The sequence below is a fragment of the Zootoca vivipara genome, chromosome 5 (assembly GCF_965207765.1).
Source record: "Zootoca vivipara chromosome 5, rZooViv2.hap1.1, whole genome shotgun sequence".
Classification (NCBI taxonomy): Eukaryota; Metazoa; Chordata; class Lepidosauria; order Squamata; family Lacertidae; genus Zootoca; species Zootoca vivipara.
The window spans coordinates 96,280,924-96,296,737 of record NC_142588.1 but is presented as its reverse complement, the minus strand read 5'-3'; the positions used below and the strand labels follow the sequence as shown (position 1 = coordinate 96,296,737).

At 49.4% G+C, this 15,814-nt stretch overlaps 1 protein-coding gene across 1 annotated transcript; it reads left to right on the top strand.

Annotated features, from left to right (window-relative positions):
- The first annotated feature begins 1,114 nt into the window (after positions 1–1,114).
- Positions 1,115–3,428, top strand: LOC148685824 (uncharacterized). The gene has a single exon (XM_088669902.1). The coding sequence runs from the start codon at positions 1,600–1,602 to the stop codon at positions 2,251–2,253; it is 654 nt and encodes a 217-aa protein (XP_088526028.1). The 5' UTR covers positions 1,115–1,599; the 3' UTR covers positions 2,254–3,428.
- Positions 3,429–15,814: the final 12,386 nt, after the last annotated feature.

The following is a 15,814-nucleotide window of genomic DNA, read 5'->3' as shown; positions in this document are numbered from 1 at the left end:
GCTCACTGCCCTTAAGGAACTAATCTCGCAGCTCATCCTCCTCAAAAAGGTTACCCTTAAACAAATTCAATCCCTGCTTGGCCATCTTAACTTCGCATGCAGGGTCATTTCGCCGGGACGCCCTTTCTGCCGTCGTCTAGCCAGGCTGACTGTGGGTCTCAAGCGGCCATACCATAGAGTCCGCTTGCCCAAGGGGGTAAGAGCCGACCTTGAGGCCTGGCTGACCTTTCTGGACCATTTCAACGGGGTGTCACTTTGGCAGGACAATCTGACCTTGAGTTCTGATTTCCAGGTGCAGTCGGACGCAGCAGGCTCCCTGGGTTTTGGTGTTTACTTTAAGGGCAGATGGTGCGCCCAGCCTTGGCCAGCAAGTTGGCATGACTCAGACATCACACGTGATCTAACCTTCTTAGAATTCTTTCCAATAGTCGCCGCGGTGCACTTGTGGGCTGAGGAATTTAGGAACCGCCGGGTCTGCTTTAGGACCGACAACCAGGCGGTGGTTAGTGTCCTTTCACGGCAATCATCCCGTTCCAACAGAGTTTCTGCCCTTCTTCGGGCTTTTGTGCTGCGCAGCTTAGAACTGAACATGCAATTCACAGCAAAGTTCGTCCCGGGGTAAATAACGATATTGCGGATGCATTGTCTCGTTTCCAGATGGACCGCTTCCGCTCGTTGGCACCGGAGGCACAGCAGTGGCCAGAGCCATTCCCGGAGTCCCTATGGAGCCTTGGGAGCGAGAAATCTTGAAGGGAGTATTTGCGTCTGTTGCCCCCTCCACTTTGAGCTCATATAGGCGCGCGTGGAACGAATTTTTAAGTTTCAGACGTAAAGGTCCCGTTCCCGCACCGCTTGACCCCCCTTCAGAAAGGGAGGTCATGCAATATGTGGTTCACCTCAGGGATCTGGGTCGCGCAGCGAAAACACTTAATTTGCACACAGCAGCCATTTCATTCTTTTGCAAATCACTATACTCCAGGGACCCTTGTGATAATTTCCATCTTCGCAGGGCCATGGAAGGATGGCGCAGGTTGCAACCGCCGTCTCGCGACTCAAGAAGGTCCATCACGTTTGATCTGCTGTGTCAAATTCACACCCACCTGCGCGCCCTCTGCTGGTCCGACTACGAATCTAGTCTCTTTGCAGCAGCCTTTTCCTTAGCATTTTTTGGAGCCCTAAGGGTTGGAGAAGTAGTGTGCGAAGACCACCCCAATGGTCTCTCCCGGGGGATCAGGATGCAGGATGTGTCCCTGTCAAATTCCTTAGCGGTCGTGCACATTCGACGATCAAAGACTGACCAGCGGGGAATGGGTGTCACCATTCGCCTACCAGCAACTGGCAGTCACGGCCCATGTCCGGTGCTAGATCTAAGGCGTTTCCTTTCCCTGAGGCCAGCTGGCACTGACCCTCTGTTGAACGAAGACAAGTCCAAACTCACGTGTGCCCAGTTCACTCGGGTTCTACGTAAAGCCATAGCAGCTTGTGGCCTGGAACCCAGCCAATTCTCTGCCCATTCCTTTCGTATTGGGGCAGCCACCTCCGCTATGCACATGGGTTTGTCGTCTGAAAGGATTCAGGAGCTGGGGAGGTGGAAATCGAATGCTTACAAGGGCTACCTGCGCCCCACCCCTTAGCCTTCTCCCTAAACTGATCCCCGCCTGTCATTTTCCTTTTTCAGGTGGGCACCACATCTCGGTGTGGATAGCGGGTCACAGCATCATCCATTGGGCCCAGAAAAGGGCGGTTGAAACGGGTCTGGGGAACGGTCTTGGCCTCCCAGAAAATGTGAAAGTTTCGTGGATTTCCCGGAGGGGGATGCGATGGAGCGAACTCTTACCAGCAATCCAGGCCAGGGCTGCTTCAGTTGGGCCCCCCCACGCGCTGGTCATACAGCTGGGGGAGAATGATTTGGCGTACAGGAACGCCGTGGACTTGAAATTGAGCATTTTTGAGGACTTTGATAAGTTGCTGGCTTCCTTCCCTGGGATGACGCTGCTGTGGTCCTGCCTGTTGCAGAGGCGTGTTTGGCGTGACGGGCACTGCCCTAAAGCTTTGAACAAATCCAGGAGGCTTCTGAATTCGTTTGTGATGCGCAGGGTGCTGGACCTTAACGGTCAGATAATTGATCACCCAGAATTGATACGCACTGAAGCAGCCCTTTATCGAGAGGATGGGGTACATTTATCACCACTGGGAAACGATATTTGGTTGGGGGACCTAGTCAGGGGATTAGAGCGTTGGTTGCGGGTGTGAGGGTATTGGCGGCGAGCCTTTGGGGCTCGATTGGCGGTTAGGCATTGGAAATTTGCATAAGAGAATTGGGGGGGGCAGATTGCGTCATCCTCTGCCCGCAATTTGGAGATTTAACCCCGTTAAAGGGGTTCCGGGGGCGGTTGCTTTGTCCTGGGCCTACGGAGGTCAGGGCCTGATGGCACCCCCCAACGGTGGCCACAGGAGGTGTCTCAGTGGATTTACATCATTGGGGCTCCTTTCTGGTGGTTAATTTCTCCCAGACTGTAACACACGGGTTACAGTCGGATATAGTCGGTTAGGTTCCAATGCCTAAGCCAATACCGCTCAACATCCGAAACCAATAAAGTTGTGGCCCTTTCGCCCACTTAAATCTAATTCACTGTGTCCTGTGTTTTATTTCTCCTGTGTTTTATTTCCTGGGGAGGGAGGGACATTGCTACACAAAACCACTTCCGCTGACACGGAGGTGGGGTTGTGGGCTTGGCCCGACAGAACTCTCGCGATGGGGCTGAGATTCAGCCCTCTCGCGAGGGGGGGAATCCCCGCCACGTCATAAGCAGGCTGGCCAATCGGGTCAGCCGGGGCGGGGCTTCCACCCATTTAAACTGGGACGGGGCGGGAACGCATCCTCTTTCGCCCCGGATCCCAGAGCGAGAAGTTCACCCACCCTCCCGCCCTTTAGGCTAGGCAGGTCAGGCAGGTTAGGCCGACGCTGCTGTGGATTTCGGTCGGTCGCCTCGGTTGGCCGGGGGGCCGGGTAGGACTTTTTCCACTTGGGCTAGCCAAACTGGTTTTTTCGCCTACCTCATGGCAATTCGTCACAACTTGGTTTTGCGGTTAGGCATTGGAAATTTGCATAAGAGAATTGGGGGGGGCAGATTGCGTCATCCTCTGCCCGCAATTTGGAGATTTAACCCCGTTAAAGGGGTTCCGGGGGCGGTTGCTTTGTCCTGGGCCTACGGAGGTCAGGGCCTGATGGCACCCCCCAACGGTGGCCACAGGAGGTGTCTCAGTGGATTTACATCATTGGGGCTCCTTTCTGGTGGTTAATTTCTCCCAGACTGTAACACACGGGTTACAGTCGGATATAGTCGGTTAGGTTCCAATGCCTAAGCCAATACCGCTCAACATCCGAAACCAATAAAGTTGTGGCCCTTTCGCCCACTTAAATCTAATTCACTGTGTCCTGTGTTTTATTTCTCCTGTGTTTTATTTCCTGGGGAGGGAGGGACATTGCTACACAACCTATGTATCTGAAGAAGTGTGCATGCACACAAAAGCTCATACCAGTAACAAACTTAGTTGGTCTCTAAGGTGCTATTGGAAGGAATTTTTTTTAATTTTGTTTCAACTACGGCAGACCAAGACGGCTACCTATCTGTATCTAGACCCTCCAAGACGTCCCTGATTTAGAGAAGCCGTCCCGGTTTCTGATTTGATTCCGGAATGTCCCACTTTTCCTTAGGGTGTCCCTATTTTCGCTGGAGAAATGTTGCAGGGGATGGAGTTCTCCAACCCCTGAGCCATCTGAAGGCAATCCTGTATAGGGAAGTTTTTTTTAATGTTTAATGTCTTATTATGTGAGTGCAGCTTTCTCCCAATTGAAGTGCAGAGTGTTTGAGGACTGGGACATTTGCAGGGAAACCAAAATGCTTGTTTATAAAGAAAGCTATTGTACTACTAACCTTACTGTATGCTTGTGAAACATGGACAACTTATGAACGCCATCTCCAACTGCTCGAAAGATTCCATCAACAGTGTCTTGAACTCAGGACGAAAGGGAGAAACATGCAAAGAGGAAGGCACGCTTGGCAAACCCTCACCGTGATCAACTCCCACCACTGTCCCCACTGTGGAAGGACGTGTGGATCCAGAATTGCCTCCACAGTCACTTATGGACTCATTGTTAAAACCGTGTTCATGGAAGACAATCTTACTCGGCTACGAGGGATCGCCAAAGAAGAAGAAGAGGAATTTTTTTATATACTGTATGTTGGAAGCTGCCCAGTGTGGCTGTGGCAACCCAGTGAGATGTGTGGGGTATAAATAGTAAAATTATCATGATGGAATGGGACGTCCCTATTTTCATCGGAGAAATTTTAGAGTTGGAACAGATTCCCCAAGGGTCATCTAGTCCAATCCCCTGCAATGCAGGAATCACAGCTTCAAAATCCCCAACGGATAGCCACTCATTCTCTCTTTAAAAATCTCCACCACCTTCCAAGGAAGTCCGTTCCATTGTCAAGCAGAAAGTTTTCCGTAATGTTTAGTCTTTGTGTGCCCCCTCCACAAGAGGTCTAGGGGGTGGCAACATGAGAATGGGGCCTTTTCTGCAGTGGCTCTCCATTTGTGGGACTCTCTCCCCAGGGAGACTTGCCTGGCGCAATCATTGTAGTCTGACATAGTCTGACCCCTGTGCTTTCCTCCCTCATGGCTTGGATTTATGACTACTTAAAATGAGGCTGCATTTTAAATTTTAATATTGTATTTTAATTTGTATTTTAATTAATTGCTTTTTATGTTTTATTGTAATTTTATTAGTGTGAGCCGCCCTGAGCCCGGTTTTGACTGGGGAGGGCAGGGTATAAATAAAATTATTATTATTATTATTATTATTATTATTATTATTATTATTATTATTATTATCTTTAGGTGCCTGATGAAAACCTACCTCTATAATGAGCCCTTTGGCCTTTTAGAAGGGGGTGGAATGTTTTTAACGTATTTCTCTTTCCTCTTGGTATTAATGCATCTGTGCAGGGTGCATTGTCTGTTTGTTTTATGGCAAGTCACTTTGGGTTGAAATGAAATGAAATGAAATGATGAAAATGTTAAGAATGACTTTCCCAAGTTTGATCTGAATCCGGCCTGAGGTTTTGCATCTAGAAACCAGAAGTATCGTTGTCCCTGCAAATCGCATGTGCTTCAGTTTAGCAGGGGACTCTCCCTGTTTGCTTGTTTATTTTGCCTACTCTCCCTTGTAAATTCCTGTTCCTACTTTTGTCCCTATTTCAGGGGATGCCTTGAAGAAGAAGAAGAAGAAGAAGAAGAAGAAGAAGAAGAAGAAGAAGAAGAAGAAGAAGAAGAAGTTGTTGTTGTTGCTGGCTTGCAAATGCGCAAACAGACCAGCCCTCACTCCAGACAATGGGAGTCGCTGAATGGGCTCGAGCAGGTGGTATTATGCACAACCAGATAAGAACCTACGGTAGGAAGAAGAGTCTGGCTGCTGGATCAGGCCAATGGCCTATCCAGTCCAGCATCCTGCTCTCACAGTGGCCAACCAGATGCTTGACAGACAACCGCTCTGCGTCCCCTAAATAGAGACAAAATAGGAACAGGAATTTGCAAGGCACGGTTAGCAAAACAAATAAATCCACAGGGGCTGTCCCTGCAATATTGAATGTGATTTGCATTGACCCCAATACTTCTGGTTTCTTGATGCAGACCATCAGAGCGCAGCGATCAATGCAGGGAGGTATTTAGAAATTTGCTTTATGCCACAATACGCTCTCCACATGCCTATTCTATTGTTCATCCATGACGATTTGCGCTCCCGCTTCCGATACTTTTTCAGCCTGCAATTTTTATTTTTTATTTTGGCGTGGCCATGCGGCTTCATTTCCAATCACAGTGCCTATTCTCAAACTTCCTGCTGAAATCCCGTAACTTTCTCTACACCACAAACGTCCCGGTTTGTTTTGGTTCTGCTTTTGCCGGACCACAGCTCCTCTGCAGAGGGACAATGCGGTAACACTGGGGAAGCGTTGCAGGGCAATGCAGGGCAATGCTTGAGTCTTGGGGAGGTGGTGGTTCGTCCGTTCGGGAAATTGGCAAGTTCCCTACTCTGAATGGGGTTGTGCACCCTCTGGGGGAGCAAGTGCATAGTTTGCAGGTGGTCTTAGGGACCCCTTGGTCACCAGAGGCCCCCAAACGCCTTCTACGGCTAGGAGGGCCAATTGTGAGCTCTGTCTGGTTCAGTGATGGGCAACCTTTTGAGCTTGGTGTGTCAATATTTGCCAAAAAGTGAGCATAACTCGGGTGGTGTGTCACTTCCATGATGGGCACTTCAGTGATGGGCAACCTTTTGAGCTTGGTGTGTCAATTTTGTGATAAAAGGTAAAGGGACCCCTGACCATTAGGTCCAGTCATGACCGACTCTGGGGTTGCGCGCTCATCTCGCATTATTGGCCGGGGGAGCCGGCGTATAGCTTCCAGGTCATGTGGCCAGCATGACAAAGCCGCTTCTGGCAAACCAGAGCAGCACATGGAAACGCCGTTTACCTTCCCGCTGTAGCGGTTCCTATTTATCTACTTGCATTTTGACGTGCTTTCGAACTGCTAGGTTGGCAGGAGCTGGGACCGAGCAACGGGAGCTCACCCCGTCACAGGGATTCGAACCGCCGACCTTCTGATCAGCAAGCCCTAGGCTCTGTGGTTTAACCACAGCGCCACCTGTTATTTATAGTTTAAATAACAAAAATGTATAATTGTAATATATAACTGTATTAATAAACCAAAAACTAATTATTTAACCAAACCAAACCAAAAAAACCTTATTATCACAAAGTGCCCAGAGTGTTGAACTTTTTGGGGGGAGCTGCTAACCAAAGTTTTGGAGGGTTTCTTTGGGGGTGCAAAAGGTGCTTTGCTTTTGGGGGGGGTGCCCCAAAGCTGCTGCGCTTTTGGGGGGGGGAAGAGAACAGAAATAAATGACGAATAATACCTTCGCTGGAACTAACATGCAGCACCGACAGTCTGCCAAAGTGCCAAAAGCCCCAGCACAGAACGGGTTAAAAAAGAACGCTGTTACACCCAATCATAGTCTGCCAAAGCGCCAGAAAAAACAGCACAGAAAGGGTTAAAAAAACCCAACAGCAACAGTGGAGACAAGCTGTAGGAGGAGGGCGAACAAATGGGGGGGAACAACAACGACAGCGTGAATGGGGCGCGTGCCAGTAGTGAGGGCTCTGCGTGTCACGTCTGACACGCGTGTCATAGGTTCGCCATCACTGGTCTGGTTCATCAACTATGCCCATACCTGGTTGGAGGTAGCCTGACGTCTGCATTCCATGCTCCATGCACTGGTGGAGCTTCATTCTCTGGCATCGGGGACGGAGAGCAGGCGGGGGCAGGACTGGCAAGCGTTCTGGGGGCGTGACGCGCCACCCGGGCGGGGAGCCCAGTGCAGGTGGGCGGGGGCAGCCGCTATGGCGCCCTCGGGATCACGCTGCCTGGGGCTGAGCGCCCCCATCGCCCCTCCCTTCCTACGCCCTGGCTCCATGCCCTCCAAGGGTCTCAATTTTCCAGGGACAGTCCCAGAATGACGGAAGCCATCTCGGTTTCTGATTGGATCCTGTTGGGATGTCCTGTTTATCCTGAAAATAAAATCCCTGCACCAAATGAAGGAAACAGTGAAGCTGGCCTACAAAGCCCTTCCTATGATGTTGAAGGGAAAGGTCACTAATCCACTTTAAATTCTTTCACTGCAACACTTCAGTCATTTTTAAGGAAGCCTGAGGAGTGTTGGTTCCTTGATTGTAAATGGAGCCGGACACTGTCTACTCAGAAGGAAGTCGCACTGTATTCAATGAAGCTGGCTCCAAGGTAACTAGGTTCAAGGAGAACTCTGACAAGGAGACATCCGGGTAAAATCCCTGTTTAATCACCCTTCTTCATGTTGGCCCAAGTACTGATGAACAGGCAACTTTGTTGAGCATTCAGTTGCCTCTTCATCAATGTACTTGGACCGACCTGGAGGAGGAGGATGAAGCAGAGATTTTACCCGGATGTCTCCTTGTCAGAGTCCTCCTCGGACACAGTTTCTCAACTACAAGATTTAGCACAAAGAATCTACACTCTGGTCTTCAGAGTGTTGTTATTGTGTTATTTTGTAATTGTGTTATTGCTGTATTGTTTTGATATTTGACTGGAAGCCGCCCAGAGTGGCTGGGGAGACTCAGCCAGATGGGCGGGGTACAAATAAAAAATTATTATTATTATTATTATTATTATTATTATTATTATTATTATTATTACATTACAGCTGAACCTGGTGACACTGAATAGTAATCTGTAAGATTGTATATATCTCTTCAAGATTGATTGAGACTCTCTCTCTGTGTGTGTGTGTGTGTGTGTGTGTGTGTGTGTGTGTGTGTGTGTGTGTCAGGGCCAGCCCTAAGGCAAGGCTGGGTGGCGCAATGCGCCAGGGCGCAGGGCCGCCAGGGGGCACTGCGCCGCCAGACAGCCGCGCTGGGAAATGGGGGGGGGGCGCGCCAGAGGGATCTTCGCACCACAGCGGCAGGGCACCAGATATGCTTAACACACACACCAACTTCGTTGTACTGGTCATGTTGTGCGGATGCCTGATTATCGTCTTCCAAAGCAACTACTCTACTGCAAACTTAAAAATGGAAAGTGTAATTCTGATGGTGAACAAAAGAGGTTCAAAGACTCTCTCAAGGAAAATCTTTTAAAAAGTAGTATAAGCACTGACAACTGGGAAACACTGGCTTGTGAGCGCTCCAGTTGGAGAACAGCATTTACTAAAGGTTTCATGGGTTTTGAAGACACACGAACTCAGGACGCAAGGGAGAAAAATGCTAAGAGGAAGACATGCTTGGCAAATCCACACCGTGATCAACTCCTGCCTGGAAAGATCCAGAATTGGTCTCCACAGTCACTTATGGACTCACTATTAAAACCTTGTTAATGGAAGACAATCTTACTCGGCTACGAGTGTTTGCGACAGAAGAAGAATATATATAAATATATATTCTTTAAGGTCGCCTTATTCTGAGTTACAGTATGTGTTGTGTTGAGATATTTAGTGTACAATATACCCTTATTTGATGTGCTTCTACTCTCTGTATTCCTTCACTGATGTAGGTAACTAGGTCAGGGCTGGGCAGCCATACGCTGCAATCCAAAGAATTTTTATTCAGAACTAAGTCCCACTAAGTTCAATAGGATTTACTCTCTGGCATATTCCTGATCACGCTCACTGTTTCTGTTATTATTATTATTAATATTATTATACCAATGTTGACATTTGTATGATGTCTACGTTTCAGAAGATCAAACCACAGGGGAAGCTTCCTAGTGTAGAATAGGGTGTCCCTATTTTCATCAGAGAAATGTTGGAGGGGATGCATGCATTGGTACCCTCAATACTAGATGACTGTAGTGTGCTGTATGTGGAGCTGCCCTTAGCTTTGGTATGGAAACTGCAGCTGGGGCAGAATGCTGAGGCCAGACTGCTGACAGGACCTTCTGGTCGAAAGCGTGTGGCACCAGATGGAGGCAGCAATGCTTCTGAATACCAGTTGCCGGAAACCAAAGGAAGGGAGATCTGCTCTTGTGCTTGAATCCTGCTCGTGGACTTCCCTTTGAGGTTGGCCACTGTGAGGACAAGATGCTGGGCTAGATGGGGGCCTCTTGGGCCTGATCCAGAAGGCACTTCTTTTGTTCTTAGGAAACCTTCCAGTCACTTTTGATTTTTCAGCAAGGCACATCCATTGTTGCACTGGAAATTCATGGAATCATAGAAGAGCAGGAATCATAGAATCATAGAGTTGGAAGAGACCACAAGGGCCATCCAGTCCAACCCTCTGCCAAGCAGGAAACACCATCAAAGCATTCTTGACATATGCCTGTCAAGCCTCTGCTTAAAGACCTCCAAAGAAGGAGATTCCACCACACTCCTTGGTAGCAAATTCCACTGCCGAACAGCTCTTACTGTCAGGAAGTTCTTCCTAATGTTTAGGTGGAATCTTCTTTCTTGTACCGGTAGTTTGAATCCATTGCTCCGTGTCCGCTTCTCTGGAGCAGCAGAAAACAACCTTTCTCCCTCCTCCATATGACATCCTTTCATATATTTGAACATGGCTATCATATCACCCCTTAACCTTCTCTTCTCCAGGCTAAACATACCCAGCTCCCTAAGCCGTTCCTCATAAGGCATCGTTTCCAGGCCTTTGACCGTTTTGGTTGCCCTCTTCTGGACACGTTCCAGCTTGTCAGTATCCTTCTTGAACTGTGGTGCCCAGAACTGGACACAGTACTCCAGGTGAGGTCTGACCAGAGCAGAATACAGTGGTACTATTACTTCCCTTGATCTAGATGCTATGCTCCTATTGATGCAGCCCAGAATTGCATTGGCTTTTTTAGCTGCTGCATCACACTGCTGACTCATGTTAAGTTTGTGGTCTACCAAGACTCCTAGATCTTTTTCACATGTAAATCACAACTAAAGCATCCATGACAGGTGGCCATCCAACCTCTGCTTAAAAATCTCCGAGGAAGGAGAGTCCACCACCTTCCAAGGAAGTCCATTCCACTGTCCAATGGCTCTTACCATCAGAAGGTCCTTCCTAATATTTAATCGGAATCTCATTTCTTGTAGCTTCCAATCCATTTGTTTGAGTCCCCCATCTACAGCAAGAGAAAACCAGCTGGCCCCATCTTCCGTGTGGCAGCCCTTCATATATTTGAAGATGGCTCTCATATCTCCTCTGCTCTGTGGACGTATGCCAATCTGCAACCTCTCTAGAGAAGCCCATGGATTTGAGAGCCCCATTTGGCAGCTACTTGCGTCATATGACCCGAGTGGAGTGGGAAGGAGCCCCCATCTGAGACCCCCCCTCCCCATGCTGCAAAGCTCATGTTGGGAAGGGTTTTTCCATGCCTCTCGTGACTGTCGCTTTCGAGAGAGGGAAGGCAGTGCCGTGACGGGATGGCCCCGGGCTAATTCCGACCTGATTCGACCCCACCACGCGGCAGGAGACGTTCATCTTCTACGGCAAGCAGAGTGGTGGCGGCAGATGGCTTTTCCTCTTCCCAGATTGCAACAGCCAAAACAAATCTGCATGGCCAGCTGAAGGCAGCGGGGGAAGAGAGGAGAAAATAGGCAGGTTGTGTGACTCAGCACCAGTGACTCAGCTGGGCAGCAGGAAGGGGGGGCTGGGAGGAGAGCGAAAGCGAGGAATCGGTGGGTAGCTCCTCTTCAATGAAGGCTGCCTTGTGTGGCCATCGCCCACTCAATGCAAGGTCTTGGAGCGAGTCCTTTTGCACAATACTTGGAGGAGCACGTTTACAAGAGATTTTAAAAGCGTGGGTGAACATTTTCCACCTTGCATGTGCATCTATATCTATATCATCTATATAGATATCCATTTCTATATCAGAAATTTTAATCTCTTACAGTGAAACCTTTCAGCTTCCTCCTTCAGTTGCTCTGATACGAAGCAGTTTCGAAGGTGGCCGTTACAGATCTTTAAGAACATAAGAAGAGGCTGCTGGATCAGGTCAATGGCTAATGTATTCCAGCATCCTGTTCTCACAAGGGCCAACCAGGTGCCTATTATGGGAAAGCAGGATTTGAGCACGAGAGCAACTCTCCCCTCCTTTGGTTTCCAGCACTGTTGCCTCCGCTGTGGAGTCAGAGCATAGTCAACATGGATCATAGCCGTCGATGTATAGCATCTAGATCTAGGGAAGTAATAGTACCACTGTATTCTGCTCTGGTCAGACCTCACCTGGAGTACTGTGTCCAGTTCTGGGCACCACAGTTCAAGAAGGATACTGACAAGCTGGAACATGTCCAGAAGAAGAGGGCAACCAAAATGGTCAAAGGCCTGGAAACGATGCCTTATGAGGAACGGCTTAGGGAGCTGGGTATGTTTAGCCTGGAGAAGAGAAGGTTAAGGGGTGATATGATAGCCATGTTCAAATATATAAAAGGATGTCATATAGAGGCGGGAGAAAGGTTGTTTTCTGCTGCTCCAGAGAAGCGGACACGGAGCAACGGATTCAAACTACAAGAAAGAAAATTCCACCTAAACATTAGGAAGAACTTCCTGACAGTAAGAGCTGTTCGGCAGTGGAATTTGCTCCCAAGGAGTGTGGTGGAGTCTCCTTCTCTGGAGGTCTTTAAGCAGAGGCTTGACAGGCATATGTCAGGAATGCTTTGATGGTGTTTCCTGCTTGGCAGGGGGTTGGACTGGATGGCCCTTGTGGTCTCTTCCAACTCTATGATTCTATGATGGCCCTCTCTTCCTACATGAAATTGTCTAATTCTCTTTCAAAGCCACCCAACTTGGTTGCCATCAATGCCTCCTGCATTTCTCCCTCTCTCATAACACTAGAACTCGCAGACATCCAATGTAGCTGAATGTTGGAAGATTCAAGACAGATAAAAGGAAGTGCATAGTTAGACTGCGGAACTCCCTCCCCCAGGAGCCAGGGATAGCCACCCATTTGGATGGCTTTGGAAGGGGATTACAGAAGTTCATGGAGGACAGGGCTATTGATGGCTACTGAGCTCAATGCCTAGGTTCTACCTCCACTGTCAGAGGCTGTCACAGAATATGAGTTGCTGTGAATCGCGGTGGGCAAACTGCTGTGCAGTCATGTCCTGCTTGCAGGCTCCCTCTCCCAGAATCTGGTTGGCCCCTGTGAGACCAGGGATGCTAGACTAGATGGGCTCTTCTTACGGTATGTGCTTAGGAAGCAAGAGAAGAGAAGAGAAGACTCCCTGGAAAAGACCCTGATGTTGGGAAAGATGGAGGACACTAGGAGAAGGGGACGACAGAGGGCGAGATGGTTGGACAGTGTTCTCGAAGCTACGAACATGAGTTTGACCAAACTGCGGGAGGCAGTGCAAGACAGGAGTGCCTGGCATGCTCTGGTCCATGGGGTCACGAAGAGTGGGACACAACTAAACGACTAAACAACAACAGGAAGCAAGAGATCAGCCTGGCAGGAATGCCTCTGTGCGGCGCCATGGAACCATGGGCACATCGCAAAAGGGTCCTGAGAGGATAAAGTTCTACCTAGGACAAGTAGTGCCAGAGTGGTGCATGCTCTGGTTATCTCCCACTTGGACTACTGCAATGCGCTCTATGTGGGGCTACCTTTGAAGGTGACCCGGAAACTACAACTAATCCAGAATGCGGCAGCTAGACTGGTGACTGGGAGCGGCTGCCAAGACCATATAACACCGGTCCTGAAAGACCTACATTGGCTCCCAGTACGTTTCCGCCCCGTGGAACGCCCTCCCATCAGATGTCAAGGAAATAAACAACTATCTGACTTTTACAACAGGTAGGTAGCCGTGTTGGTCTGAGTCGAAGCAAAATAAAAAAATTCCTTCAGTAGCACCTTAAAGACCAACTAAGTTTTTATTTTGGTATGAGCTTTCGTGTGCATGCACACTTCTTCAGATACACTTGAAACAGAAGTCAGACCCTTATGTATATACAGAGGGTGGGGTGGGTGGGAATGGGTGATGGGCTGATGGGAGTGGTAAACCTGTAGATGGCTGTTAACGACTGCTGATGACTGCAATTGGTCCTGCGGGGGAAAAAGCAAGGGCTGAGGCGCTAAAGAAAGCTTGATCATGCATAATGAGATAAGAATCCAATGTCTTTGTTCATCCCAGGTGGCTCCATGGTTCTAAGCTTGGTAATGAGTTCCAATTGCAGTCATCAGCAGTCGTTAACAGCCATCTACAGGTTTACCACTCCCATCAGCCCATCACCCATTCCCACCCACCCCACCCTCTGTATATACCGTGTTTCCCCCTTTTTAAGACACCGTCTTATAACTTTTTTTCCTCAAAAAAACACAGGGTGGCTTACTTTCGGTGGGATGTCTTATTTTTTAATTACTGGTACGGTTTTTACGGCTCAGGGCGCTGCTGTGCTCTCTTGAGTGCTCAGCACTGCAGCAGCCACCGGTTCCGGGCGGCAGGGCAGCAGGCGTCCTTGGCCAGGCCAGGCGGAGGCCACTGGCTCAGGCGCTCCCCCCGCCGCTGCAGGGTGCTCCAAGCTCCTTGGCTGGGCCAGGCAAGGAAGAAGCAGTGAGCCCAGCGGTGGTGGCAAGCGGTGGTGGCAAGCGGAGCACGGGGATGCAGCCAGCAAGGCGGGAGCGCGATCAGCTGTTAAGCAGAGCTCTTGGCCGCATGGAGTGACTCTGTGAGTGGAGGTGCCTGTGGGGGTTGGTTTCCATGGCGCGGAAGTATGGCTTATTTTGGGGGTATGTCTTATATTTCTCAAATGCTTAAAAACCCTGCCATGGCTTACTTTATGACTATGTATTAAAAAGGGGGAAACAGGGTACATAAGGGTCTGACTTCTGTTTCAAGTGTATCTGAAGAAGTGTGCATGCACACGAAAGCTCATACCAAAATAAAAACTTAGTTGGTCTTTAAGGTGCTACTGAAGGAATTTTTTAATTTGACTTTTACAAGACATCTGAAGACAGCCTTGTTTAGGGAAGTTTTTAATGTTTTATTCTGTTGGAAGCCGCCCAGAATGGCTGGGGGAACCCAGCCAGATGGGCGGGGTATATATAATAAATTATTATTATTATTGGAGTTTTCTTGGCACAGGTGCAGAGGAAGGTGCCTTACACGCAGACAGACCCATGGTCCATCTGAGTCCACACTCGTTGGCAGCAGTTCATCAGACTCTCCGGCAGAGAATGGTCTTTCCTGTCTGATCCTTCTAACCAGAGATGCATGGGGGGGGGGGGAATTGAAGAGCTGGGACTTACTGGGCAAGCCACGGGCCAAGACTTCTCCAAGCCCACCCACCCTGCTCTCCTCCTCGCATAGCCTCAATCCCTGAACTGAGCATCTCCAGGCTGTTGTGCAAGAGGGGAGCCACCCGCGATGTCTCACGCCCTGAGTCACACACCCTTTCTTGCAGGGTATGCTCTCTCTCTCCCCCCCCACCCCCCCCCCAGGCAAATGCTCTGTGGGTCATCACTAACTTGTCTCTGTCGCCAAAGGGAGCTTTTGCTCTTCTCGCTCACGTGAGGGATTTTGCAACGGACCCGCCCTGCTCTAGGGAAAAAAACTGAAATCTGGGTCAACGGGGCCATTGGGCACGGATCCAAGGAGAGTTTAGGAACAGTTCAGAGGGCGCATCGAGCAGAAGCTCAAGGCAAGCCCAGGCTTCAGGGCAGAAACTGGCCGGCCTTACCTGCATGCTGGTGGGTTGAAGTGGCTGCAGGTGACTCACAAGAGGTTGTAGCAGCCAGTTTGGATGAGTGCAGAAAGGGGGAACTCCCCGAATATCCCAGATGTTTTGCTCACCCCAAACAGAGATGCCTGCTGGGACAGGAAGAGGGGCGTATCCATGGAAGGCAAAGATTGAAATCCAGTTTGCTTCATAAGAAGATGAATACATAAAAAGAACCTGCTGAATCCGGCCAAGGGACCGTCTAGCTCCGCACCTGCTCTCACAGTGGCCAGACAGGTGTCTGTGGGGAGACCAGCAAGCAAGACCTGAGCACAAGAGCAAGTCCCCATCAGGCCAATGGCCCATCTCATCCAGTTTCCTAGAATCCTAGAAACATAGAATCGTAGAGTTGGGAGGGATCCCGTGGGTCATCCGGTCCAACCCCCTGCAATGCAGGAATCTCAGCTAAAGCATCCGGGACAACCTCTGCTTTAAAACCTCCAAGGAACGAGAGTCTAGTCTACCACCTCCCAAGGGAGACCGTTCCACGGTCTAACAGCGCCTACTGTCAGAATGTTCTTCCTGACGTTTAGTCA

What these genes read in the sequence shown, in the direction of transcription:
- LOC148685824 (XM_088669902.1), top strand. Translation starts at nt 1,600, where the DNA reads ATGCTTACAAGGGCTACCTGCGCCCCACCCCTTAGCCTTCTCCCTAAA.